The sequence below is a fragment of the Protobothrops mucrosquamatus genome, unplaced genomic scaffold (assembly GCF_001527695.2).
Source record: "Protobothrops mucrosquamatus isolate PMUCROS unplaced genomic scaffold, P.Mucros_1.0 scaffold890, whole genome shotgun sequence".
Lineage (NCBI taxonomy): Eukaryota > Metazoa > Chordata > Lepidosauria > Squamata > Viperidae > Protobothrops > Protobothrops mucrosquamatus.
The window spans coordinates 14,819-40,366 of NW_015387144.1; the positions used below are offsets into that span (position 1 = coordinate 14,819).

General features: G+C 37.5%; 1 protein-coding gene across 1 annotated transcript in view; it reads left to right on the top strand.

Moving 5' to 3' along the window:
• The first annotated feature begins 665 nt into the window (after window positions 1–665).
• The window catches only part of BUB1 (BUB1 mitotic checkpoint serine/threonine kinase), a 37,450-nt gene continuing 12,567 nt past the window's right edge, over window positions 666–25,548 (top strand). Inside the window, exons 1-12 of the mRNA XM_029284745.1 lie at window positions 666–715; window positions 7,376–7,435; window positions 7,517–7,664; window positions 8,366–8,562; window positions 10,154–10,197; window positions 13,124–13,206; window positions 14,255–14,307; window positions 14,953–15,149; window positions 16,868–17,025; window positions 18,314–18,723; window positions 19,651–19,703; window positions 20,662–20,784. Coding sequence (XP_029140578.1) covers window positions 666–715; window positions 7,376–7,435; window positions 7,517–7,664; window positions 8,366–8,562; window positions 10,154–10,197; window positions 13,124–13,206; window positions 14,255–14,307; window positions 14,953–15,149; window positions 16,868–17,025; window positions 18,314–18,723; window positions 19,651–19,703; window positions 20,662–20,784 — 1,576 coding nt within the window. The remainder of the gene's footprint in view (window positions 716–7,375; window positions 7,436–7,516; window positions 7,665–8,365; window positions 8,563–10,153; window positions 10,198–13,123; window positions 13,207–14,254; window positions 14,308–14,952; window positions 15,150–16,867; window positions 17,026–18,313; window positions 18,724–19,650; window positions 19,704–20,661; window positions 20,785–25,548) is intronic.

Here is a 25,548-nt window from a genome sequence, read left to right on the forward strand (position 1 = left end):
CAAAGCAATAGTAAAAAATATCAGGGGACCTTAGCAACAAAGAAATATCCCGCGGCATAGCTTAATAGCTAGAGTTCATTTAGTGCAAATCTGTAAGTAGTCATGACAAGGACGATGACTTTCTACATCCACATATAAATACATTCACATAGGAACTAGGGAAAGAACTAGAAAAAGTGCAAGACTAAACAAAGCCATCTTACATCTACACAAACGTGCGTACAGATGCAGTGTAAACATTTGCAAAGATCAGACATCGATTGCAGAGTGGTACAGTTCCTTTTTTTAACAGTTTACTTCCATATTTCGTTAAGCATTCAATTAAACATTAGTTATATTTCCGACTCTTTCAGTTGAGCGGGCGAACCAAAGCCTGAATACAGTTCTACGGGACTGGGCGTTAGAAAGACGGGTTCCCTTTTGCTTTCCTGCCACGTATATGGCAATGTTCGCTTTACAACTGGAAGTGAAAATCGAGCGCCGCAAGCACCTTTTTTTCCTGCTGTCTTACGAAGGTATTCGGAGCTTTTAATAAACCAAAGGCTCAAGTTGTCCTCCTGATTGGCTGTTCTTCCTGGGACAACGGCCAATCATAATAAGACTAGAGCGCCTGTGCGTCTGCGCGGGACGATTTGAATTTTTCTGAATGCTTCCTGCCAGTTACGATGGATGTCGTCTGCTCGGAGGCCACCATGGACCTCTCAATTCGCGCACAGTGAGTATCTGGAAGGGCAAAGCGATCTCGCCTCCCACGGATTTTTGGCCGAATGAATCTCTTCCATACTCGTTTTCATACTCCTGCGACGGTTACCCAGGCTAGCAACATTTTGCCTCCCTAGTATTTTACGCAGACTCGAGGCGGGTTATAATTGTGATGGCGGCGAAGGAGTTATCTTTCTCCTGGGAATTGCCCTCTGCAGGTTCATACGTGCTGTCTTACAGCATGCAAGTGAAAGGAAGTACTGAAGCACAGGGGATATACCGCAATTTCAGGATACAGTATATATATGCAGCTATATAAACACGACATAAACTTTTTAAATATCTCCGTTCAGTGCTGGGAGAGCAACCCTGAACACATTTTTAGCTGAGATATCAAGTTTTTGGTCATCCCTGGGGATAGTAGTGCTTTGCCCTTGTTCTTAGTTGTGAGATAACGAGTTAGTTTGGGTTTTTTTTGGGGGGGGAAAGGAAGCCTGTAATAGTTTGGGTTTTGTTTACCTGGGCTTTGGCTTTTTTTCTTACTGTTATCTGTAGTTTCTTTTCCTGCAGTGCACACACACACACAACATTATGACATATAATAATTGTTTGCTTGTTAACATTATGTTAATATTGTCCTATTGAGCCAAAAGGTTATTTTAAGAAATAATATGTAATTTCATTTCAATAGCAACCTTGACTATATAGTTGCCATTTGATTCTATATGGGGGGATTCTGATGTGGAAATAGATTTCACTAGTCACTAGTGGAAGTTGATTGATCAGCTTCTTTTTTCTACTCATTTGAGTTTCTTTCTTTCTTTCTTTCTTTCTTTCTTTCTTTCTTTCTTTCTTTCTTTCTTTCTTTCTTTCTTTCTTTCTTTCTTTCTGCTTTGGTCTTCATTACTTTCAAAGGAAGTGTACTGTTTTGTAGTCAGAAATCTTTTAGGAAATCATAATTGGAGCTGGGTGTCTGTTATTTACGTAACTATTTATTATTATCATTGACCAGGATTGTGTCTTTTCTTTTTCTGGCTTTTGTATTTAACAGCTTGCTATGCAGGGTTTCTTTAATACAGCAGTTATGATCTAAAACAAATTTAAGGGGCTGAAATCTTATATGTACTTCAAGTCAGCTGTGCACTGTGCAGCATATTGTACAGTATAGAAAAACTATTAGATTTGGGCTGGTACATTCTGACATTGGCCCTGATAATAAATGCAACACCCCACTCTACAGGAAATTTGTTTTAGAAGAGCCATTCACTGCAGATTAGCTTACTACCACTTTAGTTTCCTCTTTTTTTTAGAAGGGTGAAAATAATTAGGTTTAATTATTCTGTGAAAAGGCTTGGTGATGGAGACAACTCCAAGTTTACTTAAATTGGAAATAAATCTTATGAAACTAGTAGGGTATAGGGAGGGCTTTAAAAGTGCTTTATGGAAACTACACTTAAATTTTCACATATGCAACCATTCATCCTAAAACATGTCCTTTCTATCAGCAGAACTTTTACATGTATTTTATTACTTTTTAATTCATAATAAAAGGAAAAAGAAAACAAGCAGGTATCATCAATAAATATACACATAAAAAAGAAAAATAGAAATAACTAAACCATAAAGAAAAGCACACACATACAAACACAAAGAAAGTTAATACTGTACATATAAAAATATATACAGAGATGCAAAAACCTAACCCCCTCATATCTTGGTGTCTTATTTTCAAATAGCTCTTAGTGTTTATTAGTTACTCACTCTTCTAAATAAAATTCATTCATTCATTCAGTTATTTTATTGCTCAGGATTTTATGTTCTTCTTTGTTTTTCGCTGTTTATAGTTGCTTTGTAATTTTCTATTTTCTATATCTTTATATTGTTCACTTTTAGTACTTAAGTGGTGTATTCACGTCACATTGGTCTTGCTATATCAAAGTTTTAATTTTGTCTTATTTTTGTCCTGGATCACATAATTAAAGATTTGTTTTACTGTAGAGTTTTCCTGGGAGGAATGAGTGAAGAATGTCAGGAGTGTTGGGAAAATGTAATCCCAGCAAGGTCACTCAAAGTATGAAGGTCATTCCAGCTGCCTAGTTAAGGGAAGTAGGGATGTGGGGGTGATCCTAGAAGTGGATGATCATTTTGGTGGCAAGGGCAAAGGGGTCACCTCTTACTGTCTGGAAGAGTGATAAACCACTTTTATATTTTATCAAGAAAACCATATAGATAAGATAAAGTGATTGATGATGTACTGGATAATGGGCTTCTAACTTGGATCACTCTTGACATGTTACTGAGGTTCTTTTGGAATACTAATGATGTTTATGATGCAGCTACATGAAAGCTTTTGGGGAGTTTAGTTGCTGATGTTGCAGTGTAGGAAAAGAAAATTGAAGCTGCAAAGAAAGAATTACAATGGAGACATGGAATGCAAGAGGCATTAACTCAATACAGTGAAAGATGAGTCAACTACTAGTTGACATCTTAGACATCAGTGAACTGAAATGGATTTTCAAGTAGATTATCATAGTGTTTATCATTCAGGACATGAAAAAAAAGGAATGGTGATGCTTTTATAGTCAGGAAGGATATAGCAAGGACAGTACTTGGGTGTGATTCTACAAAGTGATAGACTAGCAAAGTTGTGTCCAGGGGGGATGACTATGGAACATCAGAAACTGCTCACGTGCAAATTTTAAATCAAGTTAAAGCAGAAAAAAGCCAACCAATTTCCATAGTATGATATTGAGAAGAGTAATAAATGTGAAATTTGACATTGGCAAAATCATCATTAGTCAATTGAAAAAACAGCTTTATTTAGAACAGCTTACATCCTGCGACAATAGCTTTAACGACATATCCCAGGTCCTTGGGAGAGACTTGATAGGTGGACAAGAATGCCAAATTCAGTCTTAAACCTCTGGTTGATTGTGCAGCCAACCATTATAATATATTAAACTTGCATATTGCCTGACTGAATAACTCTGAGAGGCTCACAGCAATTGAAGTAATTACAATCAAATCAATAAAATATAAAGAATACACATGCACACACATACATATATATAAAATCTCCATCATTTTCAAGGAGAACATAAGGAATTGCTTTGAAGTCCTAAACATCATTGATAGGTCATCAGAGGAACTGTGGACTGAACCTAAAGAATGGAAAGAGGCTGCTAAAGTGTGAAAAAAACAAGAAAGTAAAATGGATGTCAGAACAAAAGATGGAAATCACCAAGAAAAAAGAAGGCAAAGCCAATGAAGACAAAGATCTAGAAAGGAATTTAACAAAGAATTAGAGCTTTTAGAAGACACAAGCAGTATTACAGCAGCATCTGAAAAGACATCAGGGATGAAAACCGACATGAAAAAAATCAGAAAAGACTTCCAAATAATCTCTGAATTCTAAAGGAGGTTCCAACCTCAATTTGGTATGCTAAAGAAAGCAACAGGCAGATAATCAGGAGTCTTGTAGCACAAGGGTCCCCAACATCCTGGTCTGCGGACTGCTACCGGTCCAGGGTCCATTGGGAAATGAGCTGCGTAAGCAGCAGGCGAGCATGCAAAGCTTTATTTGTGCATGTATAGGATTAGATTGTGTGCGTGAAACCATCCCCTCTCCCCACCACTGCCTTTGCCTGTCCACAGAGCCAGAAAGGTTGGGGACTGCTGTTGTTGCACCTTTTCCATGTTGGAAGAAAAGTCTTCATCTTGGTTCATCCCAGCTGAGAATAAACATGGCAACTGCTTTGGGAAGAAGGTTGTAGTTTATTGGAGAGGAGAGCCATACAGAAAGATGGCTCTGGCAGAAAAGAGAGGGAATACATGTAGGGAGTGGGTTTTTATACCCTCTGAAGCCTTTTGTTTTGAGTTGTTTCCTGTTCCTGTGGCATGAACCTTGAACTGAGTCTGAGTGTGCTTTTCTGGACCTTGGTATCTGTGGTTTAATCCTATTATGTCCCAAAGATATCCTGCTTCCCTGGGCCTGGGCTAATGACTCTTAGAGTTTGAGTGAGGTATGTAGATTTTAGGTCTTTGTCTTCTTAATCTTCTAGCTCCAACTTTCCTGGTCTGCATCTGCACTTCTATAGAGCTGGTTTCTGTTTGGGGAAGGCGGACTTGGGGCTATTAAGAAAACTGGGCATGCTTTCCTGCCTCTTCAAGATCCTGAGGAAATATATTTTTTCTGCCCTTTTAAAATTTCCTTCTCTGAGGGGCTGACTTCCCACATCCAATTATCCAATTTTGTTTAAAAATATAAGCTTTTGCGAGTTGTATTTCACTTCATCAGGTCCATAAAGTGGCTAGGTTAAGGATTTAAATTGAGTCGGGAAGAAGGAAGGTGAAATTAAATTAGAGTTTTTGGGTAAACCATAGCTCTGTGTTCACAGAAGAAAAATGATGCTTTTAAAGAAAAGAACACCACCCCTACTGTGAAACATGTAGGACATTTCATAAAGTTATGGGAGTCCTCCTGCACTGGGTGCCTTGAATATCTGCCAGCCAAGACATTATGAGAGAAGCTCTGTCTGGTTGCAAGTCCTAGGCCAGTGATGGCGAACCTTTTAGAGACCGAGTGCCCAAACTGCAACCCAAAACCCACTTATCCATCGTTGGATGCCGGGTGAGTGTGGTCCATTGGCTGGGTGTGGCCAATTTGGGGGTGTGTGGCCCATTGGATGGGCGTGGGTGCGGTGGTAACGACAGACTGGGTGGGACTAAAAAGTTCAATCAATCAATTCCAATTTTGCAAGATCTTTTTTTTTTCCCTGCAAGAAGTTGAAATTTACTGATTGATCGAACCTTTTTTTTTTTTTTTGCACACGGCGGCGGAGGCCTAAAGCGAAAAGGTTTTATAAAACCCAGCTGAAGGCCTAGGACTGGGGCAATGGTGTGCGTGCCCACAGAGAGGGCTCTGAGTGCCGCCTCTGGCACCCGTGCCATAGGTTCGCCACCACTGTCCTAGGCCCTCTAGCACATAGGTCACCAACCTTTTGGGCACCAGGGACCGGTTCCATGGAGAGAGGTTTTTCCATGGACCGGAATGTGCATGGTGTTTTGTGTGTTGCCTGCATCCCACGGATAGGGCTTTGCTTGTTTGTGCAGACCGGTTGCTGGCATGCCGCGGCCTGGTACTGGTCCAAGGACCGGGGGTTGGAGACCCCTGCTCTAGCATAATAATGAGTCAAAATATCTAAGGGAACCCAAGAATGATTAAAAGCAAAAAGCATTATTTTATTCTCAAGTGGCTGCTGTGAGTTTAGATCTGAATCCAATGGAACTACAGTGGAAAGAGCTGAAACCATAGTTGAGAGAAGAACCCATTAAATCTAAAATTTCTGAAGCAGTTTGAACAACGAGAGCAGGACAAACTTCTAGTTGAGAAGAGTAGAATTCTTATGCAGAGCTACAGAAAGCTCTTATGATTGCAATATTTGATTCAAAACAATGAAATATTCAGGTAGGGTACCAATAATTATGGTCATGCTAGTTTCATTTGCTTTATTATTTATTGAATCATACTTCAAAAGCAAGGTATCTGCTCTATGGACTATGTGATGAAAATGTGGATGCCATGTATTTGTTGAATTTTAGGCCAATTGGGATTTCTTAGGAAAAAGGTGAGGGGCACCAATACTTTTGGCCTCATCTGTATACAAGATATAGCACTTGGTAGAGTAGCAGTGAAGACCTTGGAAAAGATACTCAGATGCCATAAAGGCTAAATCATACAGTCAGTAGTTTCTCCTATGATGGTCTATGGAAGCAAAAGTTGGAGTTCAAAGTAGCAGAATAGAAATAGTATTGACAGTTTTGAAATTTTGTGTTGGAGAAGACACCATGGCTAGCCAAAACCACCACCACCACAACAAAAAACGGATCATACAACAAAGCAATCCAGAGTTCTCACTCAAGAAACAAATGACCAGGCCCAAATTATCATATTTTGGATGCATATATGAAAACCTATCTCTCTGAAGATGTCTATAAATTTGTAAAAGGTGAAAGGAAAGAGAAGCTGATCAACAGCATAGTGGATGAACTCAGTTACAGTGACGATGCATGCACTTTTGGAAGACTTGAAGGACCAGGCTAAGGACGGATTGTCACTAAGAAATAACACTAATGTGATGGCAAATACTGATTCATGCTTCAACAGATTCCAAATTTTCAGGACACAATTCAGCAAGATTTTTACAGAGTTGCTTTTCATTTCTTTTCTGAGTGTGATTTTTATTATTTTTTATCTTGCATTTGTCAATATTTTTATATTTTTGTGATAGTAAACCATCTTTGGATTCTGGTGGTATATTTATGTATTTGTATTTATCGTATGACACATTCAAATCACATTTTGATTAAATACATTTTAATCGAGATGTAATCTGGTGGTATATATATATATATATGAGAGAAATAAAATGTCTACAGCCTTAGGAATATTATAACAATGCCATCTTAAAAAAATGAAATATGTGAGTTATAGTCATCAGTTAGCAGATTTCTCTTTCTCACTGACAGCATGAATAAGCATTATGGGAGCTGTAGTTCAGCATATCGGGAACCACATCCTATTGATTTTAGGGAAAGTTGTTTTTTTCTGATATTTTTAAACTTTTGTACTGTAGTTATTACAAAAGCTGATATGACTTCGTTTTTTTCACAGAATGTTTGAAGCTCATATACAGAACTACAGTGGCAATGATCCACTTGATCCCTGGTACAGGTTGGTCTTTTCTTTGTCTTTACTCTTTAATATAGATCCTTAAATTACTATAAGATAGTAATTAACTCATTTTGGTTTTAGATATTTTCAGTGGGTAGAAGGAATGTCAGAAGCAGAAGGAAGAAAGCAAAATTGCCTGTCATCTTTACTGGAGAGGCTTGTGAAAACATTTCTAAGTGATAAGAGGTATCATCAGGACATGAGATTCATCGACTGCTGTGTCAAATTTGTAGGTATATAGGATGTAAACAATATTCTTAAAACTTTACCAAATAGTGATGAATAAGTTGGTATTGTTGATGTTAGAAGTAGATTTTTACAATTCTGGAATTAAGCTTTCTTAAGCTTTCAGTTTTTGTTTTGATCATGGTTGATGATTTCCACAAGCTTCTATTTTAGCTTCTCAAGCTCATGCATTCCTTTTATATATCTTGGCTGCATTCTCTTGTGTGAACTGAGATACAGGAGAATATTTATTTGACCATTTATGAAGATATTTTCTACCTCTATGTTAAATTAGGGACAAGTCCCATCCTATAAAAAATGTTTGTTTAGTAGGCAAGATAAAGCAGACAAGATTGATCAGGGAGTGGCATAGGAATGTGTTTCTTTCTCATTAAGAAAATTTCAGGAAATTCTAACTTAGTGTGATAGCTAAACATAATCAACATTACTGAATTTTTGATCTGTTCTACTTCGAGTAGATGGACTGAACTCCATAGAACTATTTAGTCATGACTAAACTAAATTCTATTGAATTTGTGGAAGTAACTAATTCTGGCTCGAAAGTCCAGTTATGAAAAATTACTTCATAACATTTTGAAAACTGGTGACTACTTTTTCTTCTGTTTTATTACACAAGTTTACCATAGTTGAGATAACTGCCTTAAAAATAGTGTGTTAATGAGGTTGTCTTGTTTTTTCCCCTAGGCTAACTTCATTGATAATCCAAGTCAGTTTTTTGATTACATGTACAGCCAAGGAGTTGGTAACAAATCATCTATTCTGTATATTTCTTGGGCACAACAACTTGGTGGACAAGGAAATGTGCCTCAGGCATGCACTGTTATTCAAAGAGGTATCCAAAATGAAGCCCAGCCAATTGAGAAATTACATCAGCAGTATCAGTACGTTTCTGTTGTATGGCCTGTGTTTGATAACTTATGTCTATTAAGCAAATTGAGCATAATGATCATTTTATCTACAGGATCTAATCAAAGGATATTCTGTCTTAAAAAAAAACTGAGTTGCCATTATTTGTTTTAATTTTCTCCTGAGTTATGATTTCTTGCTCCATAAAATTGAAGGCAAAATGTAGGTGGTCCAGCAAGGAAATAGTGTGTTATAGCCAGCCAACAACACTGTCTTTGCTAAATCTATTTAGAACATATCTTGGAGATGTTAGCAAACATTATTGTCATGTAATTGTAGTTAGCTAGAGCCATACAGACTTCTTAGCCATTATTATTTGGAGAACTCCAAATTGGATGACACTATCTTAGATAAAATAGGGGAGGCAAGGGCATTTAGCAGCTTAAAGGTAAAGGTAATCCTCGCCTATCAACCAATTGTTCAGCCACCATTCAGTTATGACACTGCTGAAAGAATAATTTTAAGGCCCATTTGCAACCTTTACCCTGTCCCTCAATCATGTGATTGCCATTACAGTCAATACTTACACTGTGCTTTACTTGTGGGTTCCCCCCCCCCCCGCCACTTGCTCTTCGATTAGTAATCGTAAGTCCGGGAGTTGCAACTCCTTCTTGAAGAACAAGTGGCTGTCATAGCTAGGAGGGTCTTTGCACAGCTTTGGTTTGTGTGTCCCTAGCCCACCCGACTCATGCTAGCAGAAGAGGCCTGCTGCAGATCCTGTCAGTAGGATCCAAGAATTGGAAAGTTAAATAGAAATTTTAAACTAAAAAGGAGAGAAAATGATTAATGAGTAAGTATCTTTGACTCAGGAGACAAAAAATAGGTGTGTGCTATGAGTTCAAACCACTGTGTTACCTAGTAAGCATGCTACAAAACAGAATTACAAATAGAAGGAGCTTAGATACTGTTCTTTTACTGTTCATCTTATGATGGGAAGGCTTAAAATAATTCAACATCTCAGAATGATTGGTGTATTGAGTACATTTTCTGTTCAATATGTTGATTTCCTTTATTGAAAAACATGTAGAAGATTAACCAGCATTTTCAATGTGAATAGCGTCGGAAACTATGACTGATTGTTTAACAACTGTCCAAATTTACGATGACCTTGGAAAGCACTTCTGACCATCATAATATGTTGGGCTCCCCTCTCCCTGCAGTCACATGACCGCGTTTCAGGCACTTGGCAACTGGTTGAATTTATGACTTGTAGTGTCCCATAGACACAAAACTACAATGTGTGATAGTTTTTGGTGGTTTCTGGGGGAAAAAATGCTACTTGGGGGAATGGATTTGCATAACAGCTCTGTAATTTGCTTAATGACCATCATAAAAACAGTAAAAAAAAATCAGGTCTGGTCATGTTGGTCCTTTGACTTATGATCATGATGATTTATAACCAAAATTTGAATCCCAATTGTGGTCATAAGTCAAGTTACCTGTACTTGTAAGCTGCCTTTTAACACTCTTCTAGTTCTTAAATTAAATCTTGTTTAATACAGAAAAAAATGAGTTTCTTTTCTTAGGTTTCTAGCATTGGTTAATACATTTTCACATTAATTCTAGGTTGTTACAGAATAGTTTGCCCCAGAATGAAATTTCAACTCCAGGTGGGTCTGATTCCATAAATGTATTCCATGTAATATAACTTGATTTTTTTTTAAAAAAAAATCTTGATATTTCTTCATCATTCAGGAAACCATACTTCCTTCAAGAGTGGTACCAAATTGTGTTATTTTAAAAACGTGTGTGTGTTTGTGTGTGTGCTCCCCAGCTTTCCTTGGACTTTGAGATTTCTAAAAATGGAGTATTGCTTTCAGAGGCCTTGAGTGATCTCTTGTAAGGGAAGAAAATGTTTGTATAATGATATCAAAAACTTGATATATATACAAATACTTCAGCAACACATGGCTGCTTCCTTCTCCAAAAATCCACTCTGATTGCTTTATAACGGTTTGACTATGTTTTTGAAACTCTACATCTGAAAAATATTATCAAATGCATCTGCTTTCATGTGGATTGTGTGTGCACTCAGAAATCATAGAAGTTCATTAGCTTTTTAATTGGCAAGTGAACATTACACTTAAGCATTATGTTTGCATGTTGGTCGAATCCAGCATTTGTATGTATAAAGTGAGACTGCTATGCGTGAAGTAGGTAGGGCTGCGCACAGTATTGCTGATAGGCTTTGAAGGCCAACAAGGATTATAGAAAACAAGAGATAAGAGAAAAGGTGGAAGGAATTTATGAGCATTAGATTGGGGATTAGCATGGTAGCCGTGGGGGGTGGCAGTGGGGAATGCACTGGCCAGATACCTGAAGGATTGTCATAAAGAACAAAACAAGATATTTCAATGTTAGGGAAAAAAGGTCTTGATAATTATTTTGCCCTGTTGTTGAGATCTATAAATGAAGAAGCCTGATAATACTTCAAGATGCTTTACTATGGATTTCAGACATTGAGCTAAGTGAGCTAAACCCCTTGCAAGGTCAAGTATGAAAACTGGACCAGGACCAAGTATGAAAACTGGACCAGGACCAGATATTGTGAGCTGATAGGAAAGTATATCTAAATAAGAGTATGCCAAAAGAAAGGGGAACAAATGGGAGTTGGACAGAAAGAAAAAAAATCAATTTTATGGAAGTTTAATGTATGAGATTAGAGATGAGATTTAACATATAAGATGCATTGCGTTCATAGAAGGTAACTTTTCTTCCTTCAGTATTGCAATGCAGTGCAGAGCAGGCTGCCTGGGAAAGCGGGAGAGCGTTTAAGAAAGGCTTTAGGGCTAGGCAGACTTTTTAGACTGGTAGACTTGCCTATGGGACAGTATCCTTTTGCCTCATTCCACTCATTATTATAATGCAGGAATTATATGTAGAGAGACATTATATTGTGTCCAGTTTATTTATCTTCTATTCCAGAGCTCGCTGACCGGAGGGAAGGAGAGCAGCTTCAAAATTGGTGCGCGGGGCCATACACACTGGCGCGGCACTAGCGGCCCCGTTTGCGCATATGGCATACAAATAGCCGTGTACCCCCCCCTACAGTGGCTAGCGGCCCCGTTTGCACGTGTGGGTTGCAAACGGTTGCTAGCCCGGGTGGGTTGCAAATGGGCTGCGCAACCCACCCAGGCTAGCTGCCCCGTTCACGCATGCACAAACGGGCCGCGGACACCTGCCCCACGCTAGCAGCCCTGTTCGTGCCCGCGCAAATGGGGTCGCCACTACTAGCATGAGTGGGGGGGAATGCGCGCCCACGCTTGCACGCGGCCCGCTGGCCAAGAGCCCAGGACCCATAGGTTGGGGACTCCTGTTCTATTCAATTGTATCCAATTCTTAGATTCTATCTCTGCAGTTTTCTTGGCATACATTATATTTCTCAAAATTGATTTTTTCTTTCTGTCCAACTCCCATTCGTTCCCCTTTCTTTGGCATACTCTTATTTTGATATACTTTCCTATCAGCTCAAAATATCTGTTTCTGTCCAGTTCTCACACCTAGTTTTAATCCCCAGCATCAGAATGGTGACCTTGCAGGAAATTTAGTTCACTTAGCTCAATGTCTGAAATCCACAATCTTGAAGTATTATCTGGCTTCTTCATTTATAGATCTCAACAACAGAGCAAAATAATAATTACCAAGACTTTTCCCAACGTTGTAATGAAATATCTTATTCTATTAGCATGGAGCATGGAGTTAGCATAATAGCATGGAGTTATTCTATTAATTCCATGCTATTAGATCAAGTTTTGCCTACTTGGGCACAGAAGTGGTTTGCCATTGCCTTTTTTTCTAGATAGAAAGTGACTGGCCCAAGATCATGCAGTGGGCTTCGTGACTTATTACCATTTTTCATACTTATGACCTTTGTAGCATCCCCATGATCATGTGATCAAAATTAAGATGCTTGGCAACTGGTTCATGCTTATGAACATTGTTGTGTCCCAAGGTCATGTGATCACCTTTTGCAAACATTTGACAAGCAAAATCAATGGGGAAGCCAGATTCACTTAACAACCATCTTACTAACTTATCAAGTGCAATGATTCAATTAACAACTGTGGCAAGAAAAGTTGTAAAATAGGGCAAAATTCGCTTAACAAATGTCTCATTTAACAACAAATTTTGGGCTCAATTGTCGTAAGTCAAGGACTATTTGTATATGGATGCAATGAGATTGCAATCTCTCCTTGTTTAAAAGGTTTAAAAATCTCTCTTGTGTTGATCTAACTTGAAAATGTGAACATAAAGAAAAATAGATTCTTCTCTAAAATCTAGTTTAGCTCTCTGTAATCTTCCTTGGGGAATAGGCCCTAACCTGGCTCTCTGGATGCTTTGGATAAGAACTGCCAACATCTTCAACCAAAATAACAAGCAGGCATGTCAAGTGTAGATGATGGGAATTGTAGTTAGAACATCTGGAAGGCCTTGCATAGGGTAAAACTGGTTTTGAAATTTCCAGTGTCTTGGTACAGTGTTACTTCCGATAATTGGTGCCCAACTTTACACATCTAACAGTATATTTTTCTGTAGTCGGTGTTTTGCAGCAACGTAACCCTCAGATGGCTAATCAGTCAGCTTCTAGAAATGATTCGGCCTGTCCCTACCAGAGTCAGGTAACTAAAAATATAATCTGTTATTAAATATACCACGATATTAAAAAATCCAATTTATACATGCATTTTTCTTTGTTAGTTGTACAGCAATAGATCAATATGTGATAAGTTTTATGTTTAAACAGTTATGATTGTGATGTTTTCTTTTTACATTTTAATGGCATTAAAATATGCCATTATTCAAATAACTACTGTTTGGAATTCTCAGATGCTGTTAAGATCCAGCTTACCAAAGCATTGCCAAATATAACTTCCTATTTGCATGTTTAAAAATGTCCACATCAAGAAAAAATATTGGCTGAACATTTATAGCTCTGCCCTTTCCAATGTCCTCACCACATCACAAGATGGCTCTTTGAAGCCTGCAGGCAGGTTGTGATGCTATGTTTTGGCCCCATGCAAGTAGCAATTGCCCACCCTTGGCCTAAAACTTCATTAACAATGTTTTCCTAAGTTTGAATATGCTGAAAAACCGTGGCTCTTCAAAAGAAACTGCAGTCATGTAAGAGGAAGGGAGAAGAATTGCAAGTCAAAAGACTTCATCAACATTCCTTTAGACTTCATTTTAACACACATTGAAATCCTTTTCTGAGGTAAAATCTCAAGGTGCCCTACCAGAGAGTAAGACAAGGCTAAAGAATGCTGGGGCTTAAAAATTCAGGACGGCCACAGGGACTCTGACTCCTTGTGTTATGCTTAAATATGACCAATATGGTTGTGGTTTTTTTTTGTGATGAAACCCTTGCAAATACATTGCTATTTCATCTTTCAGTAAATTCTACCTGCCTGCCACATTTCCCTACCATTTAGAGCAAGCTATTTGGTAGCACTTCCCTTCTTGATTTTTTAGAAACTCTACACCTCCCCAACATCTATATATCAGATGTCTCTTAGAGATGATATGCAAGTATAGCTTTCCACAAGATGCTTCATTCACTTAAGATTTAGAAAAAGTACCCAAAGTTTGTCTTCATTCTCTTTCCCTCTAATTTTCAAACAAACTTGAAGTCTTTGCTAGACAAGTACTCACTTTTATCTTATTTTTTAGAATCCAAATAGTTCTGAATTATACCCCACCACTTGTGAGGGACAAGAGAATATGTAAGTAATCAGTGTTTTAGGAACACAATGTTCAATAATTATAGGTAAATTCATAATTTCACAATTAGTTCATTTGTCTAATCCAGATCTGGTATGTGTGAGGGGATATTTTGCCCATATGTATTTATTCTTTGAATCTAGGGGAACGGTCCCAATGTTTTCACTGACTTTTAGCTGAGGAAAACAAAGGGGTCCAAAGAAATTAAGGTTCTTTTTTAACTCTAACTCTAAAACAAAAGGGTCCAAAGAAATTAAGGTTCTTATAGACACCTCTGAATAAGAGCTATTTTATTCGTTATTTTACCCATTTTGAATTATACCCCTCCCCCCAAATCTACACCTGCTCAAGTTTTTAATCTTCCCTAAGAAGCATACTAAATATATTGCCTGTACCATTTTTAATCATGAGAAAATTACTGGTCCAAATCAATAAATTTATTGTGTGAATGGGGTTTGGGGCCTTGATTTCCCATGGCTTATGTCCTGTGATCTAGCTACTGAATCTTTTAATAGCAAGAAGCATTTTTCAAAATATTTATATTACTTTATTGATTGGATAGAACATTGCTTGGGCTTAAGCATAATTGCTTGCTGTGTTGTTTCTGGTTCTGCTATAAAAGGCCCTAAATTCTTTTTTGTCCCTAGGGAAAAACCCAAGTACATCACCACCATTTCCAAGTCAGAAGTTGTACCAATACCATCAAGTCATGCTGCCTTTGAGCAGAAGGCAATGTATGTCAAAACACTTCTTGATTGTGAAGGTTCTGAGCTGTGTTTTGAAGAAGTGAGAGCTAAAGCATATTTGAAGAAGGCAGAATGTTTGAAAAGGCAAAAGGAATTAGGTAATTACTTCAGTTTAACCTAGTTTCGTGAGTTCAAAACATGGAACATAATACTTTAATGCTTCTACATGTGCTAATAAGGTTTCAGTCAGTGCTGTATAGATAGTTCTTGACTTACAGGCATTTGTTTAGTAACCATTCAAAGTTACAACGGCACTGAAAAAAGTGACTTATAACTGTTTTTCACACTTATGATTGTTGCAGCATCCCCATGGTTACATGATCAAAATTAGGGCACTTAGCAACCAGCATGTGTATATGGTAGTTGCATTGTCTTGGGGTCATGTGATCACCATTTGTAACCTTCCCAGCCAGCTTCTAAGAAACAAAGTCAATTGGGGGAAGCCAGATTTGCTTAATTGACCACATGATGCACTTATCAACTGCAGTAATTCACTTAACCAGTGTGGCAAGCAAAACAGGTTGTAAAATGGAGCAAACTCATTGAACAAATTTCTTGCTTAATAATAACAATTTTGGGCTCAATTGTGATAGTAAGTTGAGGAATACCTATAGATGAGCAAAGCATTTCCTGATTTGGTTTCCTTTTTCACTGCTTTTGTTTTCTATGCCTTGATTGTTGAGCAACTTAAGATATGAATATAAACCAGGAATAAGTGAAGATGCATTGGAAAACAAGTGATGAAATCAGTAGAGTAACACATCATAACTTTGTTCCTAAAAACAAGCCATGGAAATTTCTCAGACTGTTCATTTCTCACTTACTCAAGACACTCATAAATAACATTATGACTTAGGTTATCTGCAGCCACGTCTTACCAATTCCAGTGAGAATAAAGTCATCAGTAATTGATTTCAGTAGGGTGTAAATGTGAGTAAATTAGCCCAAATCTATCCTACATGCATTCATACCCTTTTAACAATGATAGGCTAAGATCTCATGCCACACACAAGGGAGATGACATTCTGGTCTGTGAAAGGTAGCACAAATATAAGATCATACATACTTGTCCCCAAAATATGCCAGATATGGCAGTCTGCAACAGCTACCTTATGGTCTGCTACATTCCTGAATTTGGCACTGCCAATTATCAGTGCTCAAAAGTCTTCTGCATTCAACTTTATTAGAACAAACGCGTATTCAAAAACTGCATCTGAATGTTATGGTTGGAGGTAGCTTGGTCAGCATAGTGCAATGGAGTTTTACTGAATTCCACAGTAAAGTTAAACAATATTTTGCCCCCATTCTTGTACACAAAATAAGTAAGGAAATGGAACTATTTCCTTTTGTAATTAGGAAAAAAATCTAGTTTTTAGCTAAACTATCAGCTATGTTTCTCAGTAACCTATATTTTTCCTTGTTGAAGTCTTTTCTTTATGTAGGAGAATGTTCTGTGCTGTCACAGTAACACAGCAATCAGGATTACTGCTCCAAATGCAGTGCAGTGTAGATTTATTATGTTGAAGGCATTGGTCATGTATTTTGTCATTCCTAAAACCTGTTTTTATTGCTTTACCCACGGATAAATATGTTGCTGCAGATGGACAAATGGGTGGATGGGTGGAAAATTAATAAACTGACACATTTCAGGGTATTGATAACAAGTGTTATTTGACATTCTGTTTTATTTTCCTGCCTTGATGGGATGGTGAGGGTCAGAGTTACTAAAAACATATCAGCTTTTAATGTTAAAGGAGAGGGAGAGAATTACTGTATTTTAACAATATAGGTAATGTATCGGTTTTGATACTTTCAGAGACTGAAGACAACGAGTTAATGAAAAAGAAAGAAAGTGACCTCCTTGAGCTACAAAAACTGCAGCAGAAATTGGACCAGCTCGCCCAATCATCATCTTCATGCCAGAAAGATGTATTACAGTCAATTGCTCAACAGCCCTTGCTAAGCTCGACAGGGGTATATTTGCAATGTGATTTATTAGTATGCATGTGGGGGTGGGGTGGGGGTGTTATAAATTGGTCTTCTCCAGCTGGTACTTCCCAGGTTTGGACTACAGTTCTTATCATCCATAGATAACTTGGATGAACAAGAGCTCCCAGCCCTTCTCATCATTGGCCATAGTGGCTAAGGCTGCTGTGAGATACAATCCAGCAATATCTGGACAAAATACTCGTGGAATACTTTGATTGAAAAAAGACCTTGCCCTAGTATCTACCTATATCCCTCTATGAAGAATGATCAAGAATGTCTACTTCATAATATCCATTCATAAGCAGAGTTTTAACTGTAAGGGACTTAAACACATTTTCAGAAGCTCTTCTAGAACTATCTAACTCCAAATCTATGTACTTTACCTGTACAAAGTAATTTTCCTGCTATTTAGTGAACACATGCAACTACAGTAGTTCCTCTAGATAAAATACTATTTTACTGAATAATACTACCTTCCCAAGATATTCCTAACTGTTTAAGTAGAAAAGCTGGGTTAGAATCTTGGATCTTCTTTATCAAATAGTTCTTTTTATGAATGAAATAAGGCTGTTCCTTTAATCCAATAAAATCAGTAGGGATTACTATTTGAATAGTAATTTAATTATAATGTGTGCCAAAAAAGATTTAAAATTGCTTTTTCTAATGTAACTTTAAATTTATTATTTTTATAATATAATGAAACACTTTTCCAAGCTACACCTTCAATATAGAAAGGAATTCACATTTGAATTAGTAAAACCTTTTTCAATCTCTTTCAATTTTAATGCAACTTTCCTCAATTTGGGGGCTTACAGATCTGTTTGAGTGTTGTGAAAGTAGAATTGGTTGGAGTTATAGTACAACATAGCAAGTAAGTTGTAAAATATTGATAAAGTATGTTATGCATGTAAGTGTAGTTAGTGTTTCTAAAAAATAAAGTGTTGCAGATAAGTTACCAACATTTCTCTATGAGTATCTCCAACCTCTGGGCTGTGGACGGCTACTGGGCCATGGACTGTTGGGAACCAGGCTGCCGAAGAGACGGGCGAGCACATGAAGCTTCATTTACGTATGCATGGGATTTAGGTTGCAATTACGAAGCCATTCCCCTGCTGCCGTTGAAGCTGCTGCCGCCACTGGTCCATAGAATCAAAAAGGTTGGGGATCCCTGCATTAGAGCATGGAAATCAGTAAACGATTAAATATACAGATGGCAAGAAATCACTTAAAAATACAAGTATGCAAATTTATATTTTGTTCTTAATTTAATAAGGGTGATCAATGTGTACAAGTGAGAACTTCACAATGTTGGCCAGAATGGATAGCTTCTTCTGTAACTCAGAGTGCTCCGAACGTGGGAACAGAACATCAAAGTTTATCAGGAGATGCTTTAACTTCACAGCCTATTGGAAATCACCCACAAAGATCTGCTTTCAAGGATATTGGAGTATCTTCAACTTCTTTGGCAATGATGAGCTATGTGGCCAATATTGATGAAACTCTTGGGCAATATTCAGTATTTGATCCTCCGATGACAGCTGTAAGTGAGAAAGCTGCATTTGAAACTCACCCTGATTTTGAAGAGTGTACAGATAGTCTGCGTAGACTTCAAGTCAGCAGTAATTCTGTCCAGCCACCTCAGAAGTATTCTACTATCTTCCATAATTGCCATGATGGAGAGATGTAAGTAAAAGTTAGATTTCTCAGGTTCAGTTGTTGTTGTTTTTTATCCAAGAATGAACCCTGTGGATAAATGGGAACCAGATTTATTACATCTTATGGTTGATGTATTGGTTGAATTCATATATCATTTGAACATATATGGTTTGATTAATTTTTGTTATATATAAATCTAGCTATTGGTATTTGTAGTTTATAACTTAGGTTATTGGTGAACCAGATCACCATAACTTGTTCAACAAACCATGGTTAAACAAGCCATACTTTAATATGTGCAGTGCTGTTACTGGGGATGTTTAGATAAACATAAATTAATGAGCTGGGATAGGAATGAACTGTTGATCTCTGATGTTTGTATTCCTAAGATCTTAATTTGTCAACATTAGTATTAGCAACAATCAGTCTGATGTACGTGAACCTGTTCTGCACTATATGCCACTATATGCGCTAGGAGATGTATATGAATAAGATTTACTCTTTGAATAATTATGAGGATATTTGAAATCCAATTTTAAGCACAGTGTTAAAATATTGAAATATTAAATTTAAGACTTCCGAACTGGCATGTAGACATTTGTTTGTTTAAAAACCATAGGCCACCTGACTCCTAAACAATTTTGGGTAGCTTGCAACTAACTAAAACTAAAAGAAAAGCAGCCAACTAGAAGAGTACAATACCAAACAACAAAACCAATTGGGTCAAAATAAAACAAGCAAAACAAAAAGAGGACACCACCTTGTCCCCAAGGCCAAAGATTCTTTTAGTGCCAGCAGATGATTAACAGGTCTTCTAGAGCTTGTATCCCAAGGTGCATTCTTGATAAAAGTCAATCTATGTAGTGGGATTGGATACTTCTACATTTTATGTAATGCAAAACTACAACCACTCCCACCTTCTATAATAATATTTTACATGATTTTTCTGGGCAGGCACATAGATCCTTCAAATCGGACAGAGCAGCATTCCATGGAAATGAGAGACGGTAATATATTCTCTGGCTGTCTTCTTAATATTCTGTAAGTGCTCTAATGGGTTACTAATCCATACTTAAGGAGATTGTACAAGGTATAATTGTCTCTGCATTAGTCTTTTGCAGCCTGTAGTCTGAGATCTTAAAATGGTCAAGATCTTTGAAGCACAGTGTCATGGGGTTAGAAGGGATCTTACAACACTTACAGTCCAAACCTCTGCCCAAAGCAGAAATCTTTATAACATCTCAGGCAAAAAAACTACCCAACCTTTGTCTGAGGATGCACATCAAGGATGAAACCTGGATTCCAGAAGGCAGGCTGTTTCGCTTTTTATTTATTTAAGAAACATACATGACCATATCTCATATTCTAAGCAGTTTAAAGCAACCAATAAAAACAAGGCCCCAGACCAATAATTCTATTAGTCTCCTGATTCAGTCCCCATTCTAACCCAGCACTTGAAGGAGAAGAGCCAGGTCTGGAAAACTGTAACTCAGGGTAGGAACCCCATGGATCTCAGGTAAGAGCCTATTCTAATGTGCTGAGGCAGTTACAGAAAAGGCATATCTTCAAGGTCCCAAGAGATGATGGCATTTAAGGGAAGGGCCCACCTACCCTATGTGACCTAGTGGGATGGGAAGATGAATAACTCAGACCTATGGGATGTAGGGCTTTAAAGATGATAACCAGTATGTCGAATTATGATTGGAAATTCTGGTCACCATTATGGTTGTAAGTTGAGGACTATTTGTACAACTTAAATACTTCATCAGTTTTGGGCGCTATCTTTTTTAAAAAAAGGGGATGAGGTATCAATCTAAAATTCAAAGAAATTTTTAAAAACTCTTTCTTCCTTTGTTACTGTTGTATTAAATATGCATTAGGTATAATAATAATCTGTAGCAGTTCCTATAAATTTAAACCTCTGTGTGCTTCTGTCAAATTCTCATATTGCCTTTTTGGTACCAGATAACAGAAATACGTCAGGCTTTTTTGATCAACGTCATATGACTCTAAATGCATCAAGCATAATACAAGCAACCCCATCTAAAGTACAGCCTTCTCCTACTGTTCACACAAAAGAAGCCTTGGGTAAGTATAAAGCCTGTTTAAAAAAACAACAACTGAGGAACATTTATTTTTATAGACTCTTATATTTAGTTTTATAGACTCTTTATTGATAAGTATACTTGAAAAAACCCTTTCAGGTGAATATGTAGCTGCTTTACAATGCACACAATGGGATATCCAGGGAAAGAATTCTGGAAGTGGTGATTAGGTAGATTAGAAAGGGCACATATGTTTATAAAGTTTTATACAATAGTTTCAGTAAAAGATGGCCGTACTTCATTGCAATATCCATAAATACAATTTGTGCCTGTAAGCAACTCATTCATAATTCACGAGTAATATCAAGTCTTCAATTTACAGAATAATTGGGCCATAAATTTATCTTTCCAATGTTGAAGGACTAGTCTCATTAGACTCATAGCAGTAAAATGACACGGAGAATCCACTTTTGCTACCCAGCAGTTTCCTAATATTACTAGCATGTCCATCTAATGTATATATTTCAAAAGAAAAGGAACGTCCAAAAATATTAAACCTTGTCTCAAAGTCTAATGTAAACAATTCTTCAGAGAATTTAACAATATTAGAATATACATGTTTGTTTTACTTTTTTTCTGTTTAATTAAAAGCAAACATTAAAAATAACTAGAAATGCAATTTCTTTAACCCCAAAAGCTTGCTCTTTCTTTCTTTCTTTCTTTCTTTCTTTCTTTCTTTCTTTCTTTCTTTCTTTCTTTCTTTCTTTCTTTCTTTCTTTCTTTCTTTCTTTCTTTCTTTCTTTCTTTCTTTCTTTGTCTGTCTCTTTTTCTTTCTCTCTGTCTCTTTCTTTCTTTCTTTCTTTATCAGAAAATGTAGCTAAGCATTTTGTTCTCCTACTCCGTATTTACTAACATCTGTTAGCCAGTATTGACTTGCAAACAAAAGGGTAGATTGGAAATGATAATTTTGTGTGTACTTTGTTAGTGTTCCATGCTAACATACTAAGTAAATTTACTAAAGATGCCAATCTCTATGTATATACATATACTTTCAAAATATATCTTGATTGAACTAACTAATAAGGAAACTGATTATTCAACTAATAAAAAGCATACCTACAGTCCATAAATACATTTAAATAACCACGACAAATTTTAATTAAAATGTGGGTTAATTAACCAGTTTTTATAAAAAAATAACCATATATTTACCACATGAAAAATATGGTCTGTATTTTTCAGCTGGAAAAATAGGTTTAGCTGGCAACCTACCCTTGCACATTACTTCCCCGTAGATTGCAATTAAGACAGTTAAAATTCCCTAAAATAGAAATATCACTATAAAGTGAAATGGTATGTCTAAAGAGGAAGACTTTGTTTCCTGAAAGTGAAAAGAATGGGGCTGACAAGAATACGTTCTGTCGAGTAGAAGCGATTAATTACAATTTTATGTTAACTCCTTGAATCACAATAATAATCTATATCAGTGATGGCGAACCTTTTAGAGACCGAGTGCCCAAAACCTACCCTGCCCACCCCCGCTCCCACCCCCACCCCGCCTGGCCACCCACCACCTCCACGGCCTGCTACAGATCACCCAGGCGACCCTGCAGCACCGCCAGGGTGGCCATGTCCTCCACTCGCGCCCCGTAGCATCATCTGCGTGCAATGGGGCGCAAGGGCGGAGTCTTGTCCCTGCTGCCCAGCTGCCATGTGCTTGGCTGCGCTGCTTCATGAAGGCCACGCCCAGGGGCGACTCTCCTCCAGGGAGGCTGCTGATGAGGCGGGGCTGGGGGGAGACGGGGGCTAGGGCGACAGCGCACGTGCCCACAGAGAGGGCTCCGAGTGCCGCCTCTGGCACACGTGCCATAGGTTCGCCACCACTGATCTATATTATGCAGGAAAATCTGGAGTTAAATGATTTATATGTAGTCATTTGTCTCTTCATTTCTCTTATCTCTTACTGCACTTTATTTTAGTACTGGCAGTACTCACAACTATTTATTTAACAATGGTGCAGAATTACAATGGGCTCGGACTGTTGCAAAACATTGCACCAACACCCCAATGTGATTACACTCCAGGCGTTTGGCAACCTGTTCACACTTACAACAGGTTGCCAAGCACTCCAGAATCATGTGATCACAATCACATTATGGTTTAGGGCAGTGGTTCTCAACCTTTTTAATACCGCAACCCCAACCGGTCGTAAGTCGAGGACTAAACCGGTCGTAAGTCGAGGACTAAACCGGTCGTAAGTCGAGGACTACCCAACCGGTCGTAAGTTGAGGACTTTCCCTGCCCAGGAGCACCGCGCATGCATGGTTCCGCCCCCTGCGCCGGCTGAGGCGTAACTGGCAAGCGGCAGAGACGGAGCAGGCCGACCACCAGCTGGCCCAGCCCAAGGGAGGTAAGGCACCCGCCGGAAAAGGGGAAAAAAATGGCGGACAAAAAAAATGGCAGACAGCCTTGCTTGGCGACCCCCGTGAAATGGTCGATCGACCCCAAATGGGGTCCCGACCCACAGGTTGAGAACCACTGGTTTAGGGCAACATATGAGCTCAGCCTGCATGTAAACCTCCTGAGAACTATTAGGATTAAAATGCAAGCATGGACTTGGGATTTTATGAATTCAAACCAAAAGGTCAAAATACCACCAATAGTTTTGCCTTCCTAAGTGTTCTTAGATATTTTTTTTTACTTTACCTGTCCTTTACTTTGAATTTTTCTTTGACTTACCAAGGTTTCATCATGGATATGTTTCAAGTGACTTCTCTAAAAGATACCACTATACTTTCAGAAAATGAGGAAGAAGATGTTGAGGCTTTCTTCAGAAACAAAGGTAAATGTCATTACCTACAAATGATAAATAGATTTATCTTCTCATTTGTCTTCCTCAGTTTGGGAATCTCCAGATGGGTTGGGACTATAGCTTCCATTATGCTGGCAGCATGGCTACTATGTGACACTGGAGAGACCTCAACATAAAGTTGGAACCCCAAGTTCTGCAAATGCTTAGGAATTTGTCTTGGATTATAAGATTTGTTAGGCAGACATAACTGAATTAATCTCTGCCAAAGTGATTTCAAGATGCTTAAGCTGAGGCGAGGGACCTAAAACAATAGATGGGAGTTCTTTTTCCCCCCTGCCTCATTATTGTTAAAGTATAAATTTATTCTGAGCAGTTTAAGGAGCTCTCTTGTGAGCTACAGAACAGATCCAATAAAGATACATCTCATATTCTTTATATTAGCAAAAGTGAGGATTAATTTTAGGTACAGCTGAGGATTTTTAATAAGTAGCAGTCAGATACCATAATATTACCAAGAGTATGGTTTTGTCTGTTTAGTTTCTTGTAATGACAAACCTTTGGGATATAGAGAGAAATAAAAAAAATGCCTATGATGAGAAAGTTATATATCTAACTTAATCAGAATATTTATTTATTTATTTTATTTATATTTGAATTTATATCCCGCCCTTCTCCCGTAGGACTCAGGGCGGCTGACAATCTATTTAAAATACATACAAGACAATACAAATTTAAAATTAATTAAAAAGAATATTAAATATTTGTCGAATTAAAATATAATTAAAACCCCCCTAAAAATTACCCTGTTTAGGTTATATTTTGACATGAAGGATATTTATTTAGTTGCTGATTTCTTGTGCTTATATGCCATTCCATTCATATGCAATGGATTAGCTAACATTCCTTCATGCTCTACCAAAATTAAAAGCAATGAAAAATAAAACAAGAATTGGACAAAAGGATCAAGGACAACAATCAACAAACAACCCAATATTTCCCACTAAAGGAAAAAATAAATTCTAATCAGACTCTAAAGGCCTGATCTTAATGTTTTTTTTAAAAAATTAATTGGATGAGAAGGACAACCTGAACACTGGGAAATGCTATTGTAGAGCAGGAAACAACAACAGGGAAGGTCATCCTTCAGGGTACTTGATAGAAGCAGTTCTTAGGAGTAGAGTTCTGGTGGACATCCTCCATTCCAGATCTTAGGGAGCATGCAAGTACTAATAGAAGGTGGTCTTGAATATACCAGGCCCTGAATCATGCGGGGCATGGATATCCAACCATTTTGCTTGCCTGGGTTACACTGAGTGAAGAGGAATTATCCTGGGTCACATATAAAATATATANTCTTTCTTTCTTTCTTTCTTTCTTTCTTTCTTTCTTTCTTTCTTTCTTTCTTTCTTTCTTTCTTTCTTTCTTTCTTTCTTTCTTTCTTTCTTTCTTTCTTTCTTTCTTTCTTTCTGTGTCTGTCTCTTTCTTTTTCTTTCTCTCTGTCTCTTTCTTTCTGTCTCTGTCTGTCTCTTTCTTTTTCTTTCTCTCTGTCTCTTTCTTTCTTTCTTTCTTTCTTTCTTTCTTTCTTTCTTTCTTTCTTTCTTTCTTTCTTTCTTTCTTTCTTTCTTTCTTTCTTTCTTTCTTTCTTTCTTTCTTTCTTTCTTTCTCAGAAAATGTAGCTAAGCATTTTGTTCTCCTACTCCGTATTTACTAACATCTGTTAGCCAGTATTGACTTGCAAACAAAAGGGTAGATTGGAAATGATAATTTTGTGCGTACTTTGTTAGTGTTCCATGCTAACATACTAAGTAAATTTACTAAAGATGCCAATCTCTATGTATATACATATACTTTCAAAATATATCTTGATTGAACTAATAAGGAAACTGATTATTTAACTAATAAAAAGCATACCTACAGTCCATAAATACATTTAAATACCCACGACAAATTTTAATTAAAATGTGGGTTAATTAACCAGTTTTTATAAAAAAAATA